Source organism: Ptychodera flava, chromosome 11 (assembly GCF_041260155.1).
Source record: "Ptychodera flava strain L36383 chromosome 11, AS_Pfla_20210202, whole genome shotgun sequence".
Lineage (NCBI taxonomy): Eukaryota > Metazoa > Hemichordata > Enteropneusta > Ptychoderidae > Ptychodera > Ptychodera flava.
Genome location: NC_091938.1, coordinates 35,580,456 through 35,594,057, shown reverse-complemented (window position 1 = coordinate 35,594,057; position 13,602 = coordinate 35,580,456). Strand labels below are relative to the sequence as shown.

At 37.1% G+C, this 13,602-nt stretch overlaps 1 protein-coding gene across 1 annotated transcript in view; it reads left to right on the top strand.

Moving 5' to 3' along the window:
- Positions 1 to 2,740: 2,740 nt before the first annotated feature.
- LOC139144160 (lon protease homolog 2, peroxisomal-like) overlaps positions 2,741 to 13,602 on the top strand; it is a 15,747-nt gene continuing 4,885 nt past the window's right edge. The window contains exons 1-13 of the mRNA XM_070714816.1: positions 2,741 to 2,893; positions 4,162 to 4,249; positions 4,975 to 5,173; positions 5,542 to 5,651; positions 6,118 to 6,201; positions 7,917 to 8,149; positions 8,771 to 8,944; positions 9,356 to 9,541; positions 10,066 to 10,213; positions 10,653 to 10,732; positions 11,385 to 11,617; positions 12,711 to 12,976; positions 13,442 to 13,499. Coding sequence (XP_070570917.1) covers positions 2,787 to 2,893; positions 4,162 to 4,249; positions 4,975 to 5,173; positions 5,542 to 5,651; positions 6,118 to 6,201; positions 7,917 to 8,149; positions 8,771 to 8,944; positions 9,356 to 9,541; positions 10,066 to 10,213; positions 10,653 to 10,732; positions 11,385 to 11,617; positions 12,711 to 12,976; positions 13,442 to 13,499 — 1,966 coding nt within the window. The 5' untranslated portion in view covers positions 2,741 to 2,786. The remainder of the gene's footprint in view (positions 2,894 to 4,161; positions 4,250 to 4,974; positions 5,174 to 5,541; positions 5,652 to 6,117; positions 6,202 to 7,916; positions 8,150 to 8,770; positions 8,945 to 9,355; positions 9,542 to 10,065; positions 10,214 to 10,652; positions 10,733 to 11,384; positions 11,618 to 12,710; positions 12,977 to 13,441; positions 13,500 to 13,602) is intronic.

The window sequence follows — 13,602 nt, the reverse complement described above, 5'->3', positions numbered from 1 at the left end:
ACTGAGTCCCTTTAGTTTGCAATGAAAACATACTTGGTTTTTTATTGCACTGATTAGTGGAAAGAGTCCATACTAACTTCTACTATTATGCAGAATGTGTACATGACTGTTACTATGTTCATCTTACGAGCAGGATACCAGAGATCAACCAGACTAGTGGCTCGTGGATGACAAAGAAAATCTTTATTTCTTTGAGGAAGATGCTTACATGTGAGCCCGCTGATAAGTGACGATAAAAGGCTGCTATGCCAAACCTAATATCTAACTACATACTTTCTTAACTAAATTATAAATGCAACATATGTTACAGCACTCTTTCTCAACTTAATTATAAATGCATATTCTAACTCATTACAATAAGTCAATCGAAGAGAACAGATGTTAGGAGAAAACAACAGATGTTATGAGCGGTTGTATACCTTTGAACTTCCAACTTGGTTATCCTGACATCTGTTTATGAATACCAAGTTTAACTTCTTGCGCTAAGTTTAGCTTGTTGACATCTGGTCGATGACTTTTTGGGTACTTGACAATGTCACAGTTTCAAATCAACACATAACTGGCCAAATTCATGAAGTCGGCTTACGCAAAATATAATGAACTTTGCACCAATTTTAACGAAAGCTTTCTGAGGAGCAAAATTTCGGCACACAGTCCATGTAGCCGACAATGAGATGCAAATGATATGCGGTCAAGGTCTCCTCAACTAACTTTCAGCTTCAGCTGGTTCTTCACTTTCTACTATTTTTTTAGTATTTTTTACAAAGGCACAGACTTATTCTACCTGCAACTTAAAACTGATAGTGATTTTGTAGCTCATTCTTTACTATTTTTCATAGTTTTTGGTAGCCGGTAACACACACTTCGTGTTCGTGTCGGCTACATGGACGATCTGCCCAAATTTCTTCCGTAACAGACTAGCTAGACCGCATGACGTTTTGATAAAGGTCAAGGATATCACAACATACTTACATGACCTGACTTTGTATCCCTCACGAGTAAGAGGCGTGTAATGAGAATTATACCCGTATTGAAGAACACCATTATGGGTCTGGTTTTTTCGACGTTGGCGTGAGCGTTTGGACTCTAGTGTCTTCTTTGACGTCACGGTAAGATGGACAACAAAACTTCATTTGAATATAAAGAATATTAAAGGTTGCATTTAAATCTCGTGATCGGGCGAGAGTCCTTTGTCTGACTATACGGTTAGAGTGTCACTTGACCGTGAACCTGCTCATCTTCAAGGAAGGCTGTGAAATGTCGAACAACTGGGATCACGGTACGAGTTTGCAGGTACTTCCAGAATCTGCAAGTTCATCCATAGTCACTATACACAAACCAACATAGGGCCTATACTTGTACATACATACATACATACATACATACATACATACATACATACATACATACATACATACATACATACATACATACATACATACATACATACATACATACATACATACATACATACATACATACATACATACATACATACACACACACGGATTTTTTAATAGAGTGACCATAATTTGTCGGTATACATTATTCATTGTTTTATTTATTTATTATTTATTTATTATTTATTATGGACAACAGGCTGTGTGCCCTTGTGGACGTTTTTCAAACTGATAGGATGATAACCCAGTCGATGCAACAGCGCCCTCATTGTCAACGCTATCGAACTCCTTTCGTTTGAAATTAATAATATTTGTTTTCGAGTTCATTAATCGAAGAAACAAAGATTTTGTGAGATAGACGGACTTTTCGCATCACTTTTATTTTCAACGTTTAAGTTTTTTGGTCAAAGTTGCGGACACTGACATGTTTAAATTTGCCCATTATGTGATAATTATATGTATAGGGTAAGGTTACTGGCTTACAATTTGCCATTAGGCCTAACGTGATAGATGGAGAAAAGTAAATGCTCTGAATTACATTTGCTATCTGTTAAAGGACTGATCATAAGTTCATGATTTCTTGCAAAATCTTGGTATCTATCTGGGTATATCGACGGCAAATCACCATGCATTGTCGACAGAGAGATACTATTGTCACTGAGACTAGCAGATATCCCTGGGTAAGCATGTCTTAGGCCTAGGCCGAAGAATTAGTTTGAGGAACACTGTGTACAGTATTCACAGAGAAGACGTCAAATTATTTAATTTTTTTCTGTTTCCCAATTTAACTGATCGTGGTACTTGGGGGAGGGGGTTCATACTTTCACGCGTGAATTCAATTGCTTCAGCAGATTGTTGTGTACAACTTGAAAATAGACGACCTGTCTTAAAATGTTCTCGGTGAAATTTAGTGATTTTTCTATTAAAAACCGATAACACCTTGAAAAGAATACAAATTTGATGATAACCCACCTCAGTGCGCCGTCGTGTTTCTGTTGATTAGGCCTACACCTATATTTTGGCACGGTCCCTCCCTGTGGAGGGACCGTGATTTTGGACACCTATATTAGCTTTGGACCCACAGCTAAATATTCAGTTACACCACAGTTACCTGTTGCTATTCGGCTCTGCGTCTATGTGCCCCCACAGTCCCTCTATGTGGTGCCCCATAGACGTGTGTACATATGCCTGAGACATATTTAAATGACATACATGTGTACATATGCCTGAGGCATATTTAAAAGACGTGTGTACATATGCCTGAGGCATATGTACACACGTCTATAGCGAAATAGACCAACGGTGATGTGGCCACATCGTGGCTGCACGGCACAATCGATCAACTGTTAACAGCGCCCTCTTCGTCCGTGTATCAGAGTGGTCAACATGGCGTCGCGCATTACCATCCCGAAACGTCTTCCTCTGTTGCTGATCTCTGACGGTGTTCTGCTGCCGGGGTCGTCGATGAGAATACCTGTGCAGTCTCCCAAGAAGTAAGTCTTCAGATTGCGTCACTTTGATCGTGGCTGTAAACGCCTTATAGTTCATTTTGCACCTTGCATGGGACGGGTATGCTTCGTAAACAACGAAACTTATGAGACGGGATAATGAGCTGTGCAGGCGAGTCGCCGTACAGTACCGTGCATCTGCAAAAAGTTACCATGTCATAGTGAAGCAAACGATAAAATTGAAATTTTGTTCTTTTTTCTTCGTATGACTACCATATCAAGTATTCTACTACACTCTGTCTGCAGTGTTATAATGACGTGAGGTTTACGTAAGCATCAACCAAGGTCTCCGTTGAAGTTGAACTTTGTGTTGTAGTTTAACCCCATGTCCCATCGTTACACAAACCGCATCGACCTGTACCTATACCTTGGCACCGTACATAGCTTCTAGAAATACTCAGTAGTTTCAGCAGTCACGGCATTAAAGAGGCTTTTGTTGTACCGAATACTTTGCGTTTATCACTTTATAGATTCTGCTTTGGTTTATTATTATATGCAAATCTTGCCAGTCATAAAGAACCACCACTGGCGTCGATCTACCGGCTCACTCTAGATCTAGGGCCGTAATGTTATTAAAATGAGAAATATGTTTGTTTGTTTGATTACAATCACAGCGGTGTAAAGAGTGAACCCTTTCCTTTCATTTATTCACCCCTCCATTGTCTGTTTTGTTCTCTTTCTTGCATGATTGACATAGACAAAACTTGCTGTGACTAGCGAGGGTACTCTCAGTGCTGTAATGTGAGGAAATATCATAAAACGACAGTGAACCATCTTTAAACGTGGGAACCCGGAATCATGAGAGAGTTCATGTGTTTGTCACAGAATGTAAACACTAATTGTCACATGTGTGTTGTTGTCGTTGTTGTTAAAATAGATTGGTTGTTTACTCGATGAAAAATGGACTACACCCCCAGACCCCTGTATCAATTGAAACGTACTACCAACATTTCTTTGGTATCATCACCTCGATGCTCCATTAATTTACCTTACAGTGTTTAAAAACCTGTCTACAGTGTGGAATTCAAAGAAGTGGTTGCAGTAATTTATTGCATTTGGGTTTAGGTAGGGGTTTAATCATGATTTTATTGCCTACATTTACAAACATACACACCTTCAAATTTTGGGTGAGGGGTTTGTTTGCCATGCTTGTGGTATTATAATGAACCATTGACCCTCAAGAAAAGGGTCTATGAATGAACTCCTATTCTGTGAGTCATTCTGATATACAGTATTTGTTTTTCCCTTCCCAGCATGCACATGGTGAAGAAGCATTTACTGAAGTCCAATACTCTCAGCAGTACAATAATTGGTGTCATTACCAGAGAAAAAGGTGCACAGGTCAGTTGGATTGTTTTCAACTTATATTACACCCCGGAACCCTGTAAAGAGTATGTTTGACTGATTTGATTCTGATTCCGTTGCTAGTTTCAGTGAAAAAGATCTTGCTTCACAACCTGATAAGTTAAACACAGATTTAGATGCAGCATGCGGAGACAGACAATGAATGAAATATTTGAGTGAAACTTTGTTCTATCGTAAATTCATTCAAGTTTTTATACTTGGGTGTTTTTTAAGTTCTTGACGAAAAGTTGTTCTTGCTGTTAGCTTTCTTCAAGATACATGTACACAGTATCATGCATATTAATTTCATTTATCAAAGTATGACTGCACTGTACCTGTTAATTAATGCAGGTGTAAGTCAAAGTGTGAATTTAACTTTTTGCCACAGTCCTTCCATTCCACAGACTGTGCTTGAAATCATGATGTAAGCACTTCACACATAGTAGTCTGAGTTAAACTTAAAATTTACATACACTAAAATATATCAATCAATTTTAGGACATGTAGTGATAATGATCTCAAATTAACAATTTCATAAGACTTGCCCTATCTCACTTTCCTAAGACCAACATACATCATTCCTTGCAATCTATGTCTCCATTCAGATCTCCATATAGCTAGAACACTTGTAAATATAGAACATGCAGTCTTGTATGAGGTACTTGTGTAAAACTCACTACATGTTTGTAAACTTCACATAATCTAATTCTGTACTCCGTCAGGATGAAGACATCAATACATTACATTCTATCGGCACTGCTGCAGTGGTTGTACAGGTGACGGGTACAAACTGGCCAAGACCTGCCTACTCACTGTTACTGACTGGACTCTGTCGATTCAAGTTGGAAGATTTACTACAAGATATACCATACCCTATAGGTCGGGTCAGGCAGTTAGATAAATTACCAGGTGAAGATCTTGGTGAGTGTTATTGACATTTACAACTGTGCTTTCACTGTTTAATATTTTATATCATTTGGACGAGGGACCATGGTTTGATGAAGTACATGGTATTCACAGAGTTGGCCCTTTATCACTCAAATCTGATTTCTGATTGCGCTCTGCAAATTTGTTATATGTACATGTACGTATACATATAACTGGTTTTGGCTGTTTCAGCACTTTTCTCCAAGAAATACCATACATTACATAACTGTGATTGATGAATAATGAAGTATTCTATACGCTTCTGTGTCAGTACACACTTCCAGTTGTGACATTTCTCATGTTTTGTCATCACTACTCATATTTTGACGATGTAGCTTCTCACTGTCTCCTTTTCAACACAGATGAAATCCAAGATGAAGAGTTGTCAGCTCTGGCTGAGAATTTCCGAGAGCAAGCCAATAAACTGGTTGACATGTTGGATATCACTATACCCATCGTTGCTAAATTGAAGGTGAGTTTTATGTAAATTTTGAACTCACTTCAATGTTTCACCTTTATTGAAAGTTCCACATTTTCATTGTTTACAGAGGCATGCATAGAGAATAAAAAGCATGTCTACAACTTGTAAAACACTGTGACACCAGTATGAATGAAAGGAAAGAAAATTGCACCATTACAGCTGATTGCTGTTAGACTGCCCCAATAGACCATTACATTCACATAGCAAAATTCTGTTTCAACAAGAATCCTATCTCTCTGTAAGGCACTACAGTATAATATAGAACAAATTGTCATGTATAGATTGGCAAAGAATATCAAAATGTGCACATCTTTTATCAAAATAGTAATGGATATTATATTAAACTTGTATCAAATTGAGTTGTCGTTTTAGAAAGTATTGAATGTTGATATTAAATCATGAATAAAATATCCGATCAAAGATGGTTTAAATCATGATCTCTTCCCTTTTTTTCCAGAAAATGTTGGATAGTTTGCCAACACAGAATCTACCAGATATATTTGCATCTATTGTGAAAGCAACATCCACAGAAAAGTTATCGGTAAGTAATGTGATCCAGACTGGCAAACTGCAGCTCCTTGTTTTTGTGATGGTTTCTGAATACATTCAGTTAACTATGTTATTACTTAAATCACTACATCATGGTGTTTTCATGGTTAATTGTCAATGTCATAGAATAGAAGTTATTGGCAAAAATTTACGGTACAGTTGAGATGGAGAACTGCAAAATGTCAGCAGCTTTTCATTATGTCATATATATATATATATATATATATATATATATATATATATATATATATATATATATATATATATATATATATATATATATATATATATATATATATATATATATATATATATATATATATATATATATATATATATATATATATATATATATATATATACACACACACACACATGGGCTCGAACTTAACGGTTGCCCGCTTGCCCGGGGCAGGTAAAACCTGTCATCGGGCTGGTAAAAATAAATTACACTTGCCCGGTCGGGCAAGTGATAAACTTTGATCAAATTTACATGTTCTTGGAATAAAAAACTCAAGAAATTTTGTTGAACAGTGTTCGCTGTTATCGAGTTTCAAGTCACTGAAGCGGGTATCACAACCGACAAGCCGGACGTCAACATTCAGCGAGTGATATTCAGCTGTTGTCTTCCAGCTGAAGTCTAATCTCATTAACATAAAACATGCATTTGCTTGTCGCTAGTGACTCCCAGGGGTGTTGGTCAGTAATTTCAACAGCCACTTTGCACGTGGAGACCTGACTGAGACAACGCAGACTGTACGTCATGGCGAAGCAAACCACCCTGTTTTCATGTAAATTTTTGAAATCCAAGCCTGATAAAGTCACAGATTCCGGAACAGGATCTGTGTCAGGGGATACAGTACACGTTCAACCGGCTGGCCACTCAGAAATCGACTGTGATAAAGCGCTAGCTAATGGCGCGGTCGCAGCATCGAGTTCAGTGGAAAGTAAAGTGAAGAAGCAGAAGTGCGATATATATGAAAAGAAACGACAACGGAAGTTTCAAAACTCCTGGAAAAGAGATTTGCTGATGCGAATATCGATTGATGGGCCACCCCTTCAGCTATATGACCCCAATCCTGCACTAGCATATTGGTGGACGAGTGGGCAGAGATCACGAAGACTAACACTAGTGGATCGTAACAATTAATATGATTATCAATACAGACAAAACAGAACCTGCATTGATATGATGCTGTCAGCCACATTTTGAGATTGCTTGGTCTTCGTGATCTCTGCCCAAACAATATAAACAGACAAAAATCGGGCAAGTAAGATTGTTCATTTGGCAAGTAAAATTTCTGGAAACTTGCCCGCTGGGCAAGTACGTAAAAAGTTAAGTTCGAGCCCTGATATATATATAGGTAGGTAGGTAGATAGATAGATAGATAGATTGAAGTATACAGATGTCCTCATAGGAAATAACAGTGTTTGCTAAAGCAGAGCGTTATAACTAATAACACAAATTACTTAAATAACAATGTAATAATATCCATTACTTAAGTTTCATGCATCCTGCAATTTTCACTTCATCTGTCTGACAAGCCTTTGATTCATATATATATATCGTAGAAGGGAGTAGACAAGAAAGAGTGATTAGAAAATGTAGTGTTCCCCAGCCCAATGTACCTTTGCAGTTACTTTATACAGAGAAGTACATCACAGCTTCTTAATTTCACACAACTATTATTATTTTTTATCTTGCAGATTTTGGACTCTGTTGATTTAGCTGAAAGATTTAAGAAGACACTGCCTCTCCTAGTTAGACAGGTAGAGGGCCTCAAACTACTCAGACAATCCAGGAGAAATAACAACATTGTAAGGATAAAACACACAGACAGGCCCATGATCCTTGGAAAATCTAGAAAACTTGGAATGGATCCATCGGACGAGGAAGATCAGGATGGAGATGAAATTGTTGATTTGGAAAGAAAACTAAAGTAAGATGTTGTTACAGGATTTATGTAATAATATTTTAGGTGTTAATTATTAATGATTGAGCTAACTCTGGATTTAAAAAAGAACTGGTGCTGTGAGACTTTTTTATCATTAATCTGAAAAGCAAAGGGATTGAAATATTTGACTGTGTTATTCTTTGTAAACATGAAGGTAGCTTTCAATATTTTTAAAAGGAGAGTGAACAATTGCAAATGATACATCATAAAACCTTGGTAATATACACATTTGTCTCAGTTTTTCAAGTGAATTCTGCAAGAAATATTTCACTAAAGGCAAAGCAAAGACCATTGAACAAGATGTAAACAGAAAAAAACTGACATCCATGGCCATGAATTGTAGGTGTTTTGACGTGGGCTGAGGCATATTTTAAGAAATGGGGATGGTCAAGTTGTTTTGATAGAATTATAATGGTTGAACAATGTGGATATGCAAAACAGCAACATATTTATATAAGTCTTATAGAAACTGATGCTTCTGCAATTGAACAAGTGAACTATTGTAATCGTTTTCCATCAAATGTTCATTTTGATCAAGAAAGTCTCAAAAAACAATAGGCAAATGTAGTCTTTTGAATAAGTTTTTGCATTTCTTTGTATTACCAGTGCTGCCAAGTTACCAGAACATGCTGACAAAGCTGCCAGGAAAGAATTGAAACGTTTGAAGAAGATGCCGTCTGCTTTACCAGACTACAGCCTGACAAGGAATTACCTGGAATTGATGACGGAATTGCCATGGTCTAAAACCACCTCTGATACCCTGGATATTGCACAAGCCAGGTAAGACAAAACCTGGAATTTTGTACAGGTTCATAATTCCATTTTCAAATTGCATTTCCATTATCTGAAGTAGTTGTTAGTTTTGCAAACTGGTAAGTACTCTCAATTTTCCCATTTTGAACTATGCAGAATACTATCACTTACTAATTGCAAAACAACTTTTGCCATAGAATCCAAGTATTCCATCAGCTAGCAGCATATTGAGTTACTGGCTGCACTGGGCATTAAGAATGACAAGTCAGTCAGTAGTTGTGGCATAGCCTTTTTCTTTTCGTGGTTAAGATGGAGTTTTGTTCATGATACTGGAGTGACAGCAACCTGAAATTAAATTCCCTGCTATGAATGTCAGTGTACATGGTATCTGTATAATTTTTATATTTCGATAATTATTGTACTGTGATCCAACAACAGACTTGACCTTGATGCTGACCATTATGGTCTGGAGAAGTTGAAGAAACGTGTGATAGAGTACTTGGCTGTTAGACAGTTGAAGAACTCGCTGAAGGGACCAATCCTGTGCTTTGTTGGACCGCCAGGTGTTGGCAAGACCAGTGTTGGTAGATCCATTGCCAGGACCCTTGGAAGAGAGTTCCATAGGTGAGTGACCTTTAACCTTTCACAATCATGGTTTGATCTAAACCTGTTTGTTATCAATGATGAGTGTGAATGTGTTTGCAGGGTATTTGGGTAAACAGATCAAACAACATTAAGAGTATAATGTCTGCATTTACCATTAAAATGTCAATCCCCAATCAGTTTACAGCACATTAGGTAATTTGCATGTCTTCAAAGACAAGTAAAAGTGGTATGGATGGTAGAATGACGAGAACTTATTTGAACCCAAACCGCCATGGGGAACTTTCTTCATTTGGTCACATGAGTAGAATATATTTTGCAACGTCATCATTTTGTATCATTGTAACAAAGTTTCCTGAAATTCAGGTAAATATGCTACCTGAGTGTGTAACACTTTGTCAGAATTTTCCAAGTATCTGAATAAGTCTCTAAGAAACTGTGGTACATTTTTTACAGTCGGTAATTGCAATCCATGATACCGTACTCCCCAGTGTGTTTTACCGTTGCTTATATTTCCTTTATTTCACCTTTCATTGGTATCACAGAATATCCATCGGTGGAGTATCCGACCAATCTGACATCCGAGGTCATCGGCGTACATACATCGGAGCCATGCCTGGCAGGATAATCCATGGACTGAAGACAGTCGGAGTCAACAATCCGGTTTTTCTCCTTGATGAAATTGACAAACTAGTAAGTGATAAATATCATGGAACTATATCTGCTCAGCTAGACCCACATTCATTGTATTTACAATACTGTAATGACAGGAATGCTAAGGTTAAAGTGATAGTCCTTCATCAAGTACTTATTCTCCATCCTGTCAACAATACAAGTTTGGTTTTTGTGTTCATTGAGATTTATGCAATAGTGTGCTTGAGGTCAAGTTGTTCAGGAAATGGATTGAAAAGCATTGATATGGCATTAAAAATGTACATTTGTTCCATGGTGAAACCTTCAGAATTCTGATATGAGGCATTGCCATTTGATGCAGAGAGAGAAAACGAAGCCATGGAGATACCATGGTGACATGGTATCCATGTTGACAGTCATAAGTTATCCTTAGGCTGTGATTTCATATTTCCAGCTCTTGAACTTAATACTAACGATCAAATTTCATTGAAATTTTCAGAGTAAAGGTATCCATGGAGACCCAGCTGCAGCACTGTTAGAAGTCCTTGACCCTGAACAAAATAACTCATTTGTTGATCAGTATCCTTTGTGAAATCAATGTCATGAGTGTTCTGCTCTGAATCAAACAGGTTTACATAAATTTTGAGTCAACTGAGAATCAAACAGACTGGTTTTATTGCATGGAGGGTGATAAACTTGAAAATCAACATTATACATGTACATCCGTCAAGTTTTGTAATACATGTACATCCGTCAAGTTTTGTAATACATTTACATCCGTCAAGTTTTGTAATACATGTACATCTGTAAAGTTTTGTGACACGTGTATATGCATGTAATGTACAACCAACAACATACGCTTAGTGGTTCATAAACCCTGGCTATAAATTGATCATTGCATCTAACAAAGAAAAACTATGAATCTATGCAAATAAATACTGTACATTCATACTTGTATGATTTCAATCTGCACTTCTTTACAGAATTAAATTTCTGTCTAAGTCAACATTTTCCGCCTCTGCATATACTATATTATGTCTTGTAAACTTTTGTGTCATCGCAGAAACGAGAGAGATAAACCAATACGAATTCAACATCTTATTTACAAGGAGTAGAATCAGTCAAAATGCAGTGTAAAATTTAGAAATACTGCAATTTGACTTTGGCAAAATAAAATAACAGTATCGTCTCCACAGCTTGTAACAAGTATACTTCCTTAACTCAGCAAAAGTTATCTCAATGTGCCCTTTGACCTCTCACAAGTGTTGTTCATAGCAACAGCAAACAGCATCTCCACCATACCAGCTCCATTGCTTGACAGAATGGAAGTCATTTCAGTTCCTGGCTACACACAGGAAGAGAAACTGATGATTGCAGAACGCCACCTTATTCAGAAACAGTTGAAAGAACATGGACTCAGTCAAGAACATCTTCAGTTTCCTGAGGATGCCTTAAAAATGATCAGTAAGTTAGACAGTCTACTCAACATATGGTACCCATTTAATCCTTAAAGTGCTGTAATTGTTCCCACCAAAATTTTAATGCAACATTTTTACAAATTTTTATGAATTTTTCTGTAATTTTTTGATAATTTTGGACCAAATGGAAATCACATTTCATTGGTTACAGTTTGTTATCAAAATTTTGACAAAAGTTTGAAAAAATTGACTGGAGTACATTTTCTAAAGGTGACAAAAATTGACTTTGGCACTAAAAGGGTTAACAGGAGTTTAACCATCAGTAAGGACTGAAAAGGCCACTTTGACAAAGTTTATGGATCAAATTTGAATGAACTGGGAAATCTGGCATTACTGTAACCTGCCCCTCTCTCTCTCTCTCTCTCTCTCTCTCCTCTCTCTCTCTCTCTCTCTCTCTCTCTCTCTCTCTCTCTGTCAAAGAAACAACTGCTTCAATTTTTGACTGTTTTTTCATCATTTTTGTACAATAAATCAAGTATCTTTTCTTCTCTTGCCAATGGCATGTTGAAATAAAAATTATAGGCACTGCCAACAAGGTGCATTTCATACAATATCCAATGTTGTCATTGACAAACAAATTCTGTTCCAGACTGAAATTCTAAAATTCAGCTGTCAAGAACATTACATGCCCAAGGCAATGTACGCTGACTTAACTGCATCTGTGAGAATGATATTGCTCATTGATTTTGCACATCATAATTTTTTGATTGATTGATTGATGCCCAGTAAGTGTCTATTGATTAATTGATCAAATGCAGAATTCAACATGCTTTTGATAAATGACTGTAATTTAAGAGTAGAAAAAAAAATCATAACAGATAATGAAGCCCCAAGGACTTTTCTGTAAGATAGACATATTTGACAGAATTTTACCTGTTTCTCAAGGTCAACTGCATACCCACAAGTCTCTTTAACAGATGTAGGTCACTGTAATATATTGTCTATGTAATCCAGACTTTGACATCGTCTGTCATGTTTTATTGGTATTCCTATGTCAATTCCAAGATACACATTTGTCTTTTGAAAACATTCTGTTCATTCTAAAGTGACTCTACAGTGAAGTATTTTTCCTTGTGTAGTTTCCAGGTATACCCGTGAAGCTGGCGTCAGATCCCTGGAGAGAAAGCTTGGTGCTCTGTGTCGTGCTGTAGCCGTAAAAGTCGCTGAGAACACAAGCACGAAGAGCAGAGATGCTTCCATGGCAACTGAGAAAACGGCTCCCAAGGAAGACAAAGTGGCATCTGAGGAGATGGAGAAGGAATCTGTGGCCATAGCAACCACACTAGCTCATCCTCCGGAAATGCCAATCGTCCTTGATGAGCATGCTATCCAGGATATCTTGGGAGTAAGTTCAATTTTTTATCTCAACCCCTACAAAGCTGAGTGTGTCTTCCTGGAAGTTCTTGATCATCTCAGTGAAATGACTTGATCAATGTTTGCTGTCCCACAGCATCATGTTAAGCATGGGTTAGGACATTTAAAGCATTTGAAACACCATTCTTCAAAAACATATCAGCATGCAGGAACAAACAGCCACATTTGTTTTCTCCAGAAATACCACAGAAACTGCTCGCAAATACATTTTCTTAAAACTGTACTTTTCTGATTATGTTAATCACAGGATTTATAATACACTATATACACTACCATTACACAACATCATTTTTACCATAAAAGGAAATAATGTCATGGTTATCTGTGCATGAGAACTAGGTTTACTTAATTCCTGTAATTCACAAGAACTGTACAATGTACCAATATTTAGCAAAATGTGAGAGTCTATCACATGGGGGATTTCTCTCTATTTCAGCCACCAATGTTTGAGAATGAGATGTCAGAACGGCTTGGTCAACCAGGTGTAGCTGTAGGTACGTTAAATAGGTCTATGATATCCTAAAATCACCTTGTCCAATGTTGCATCAAGATCATGAAAACTAAGTTGTGAGATTTACCCTGTACAAGTCATTTGCA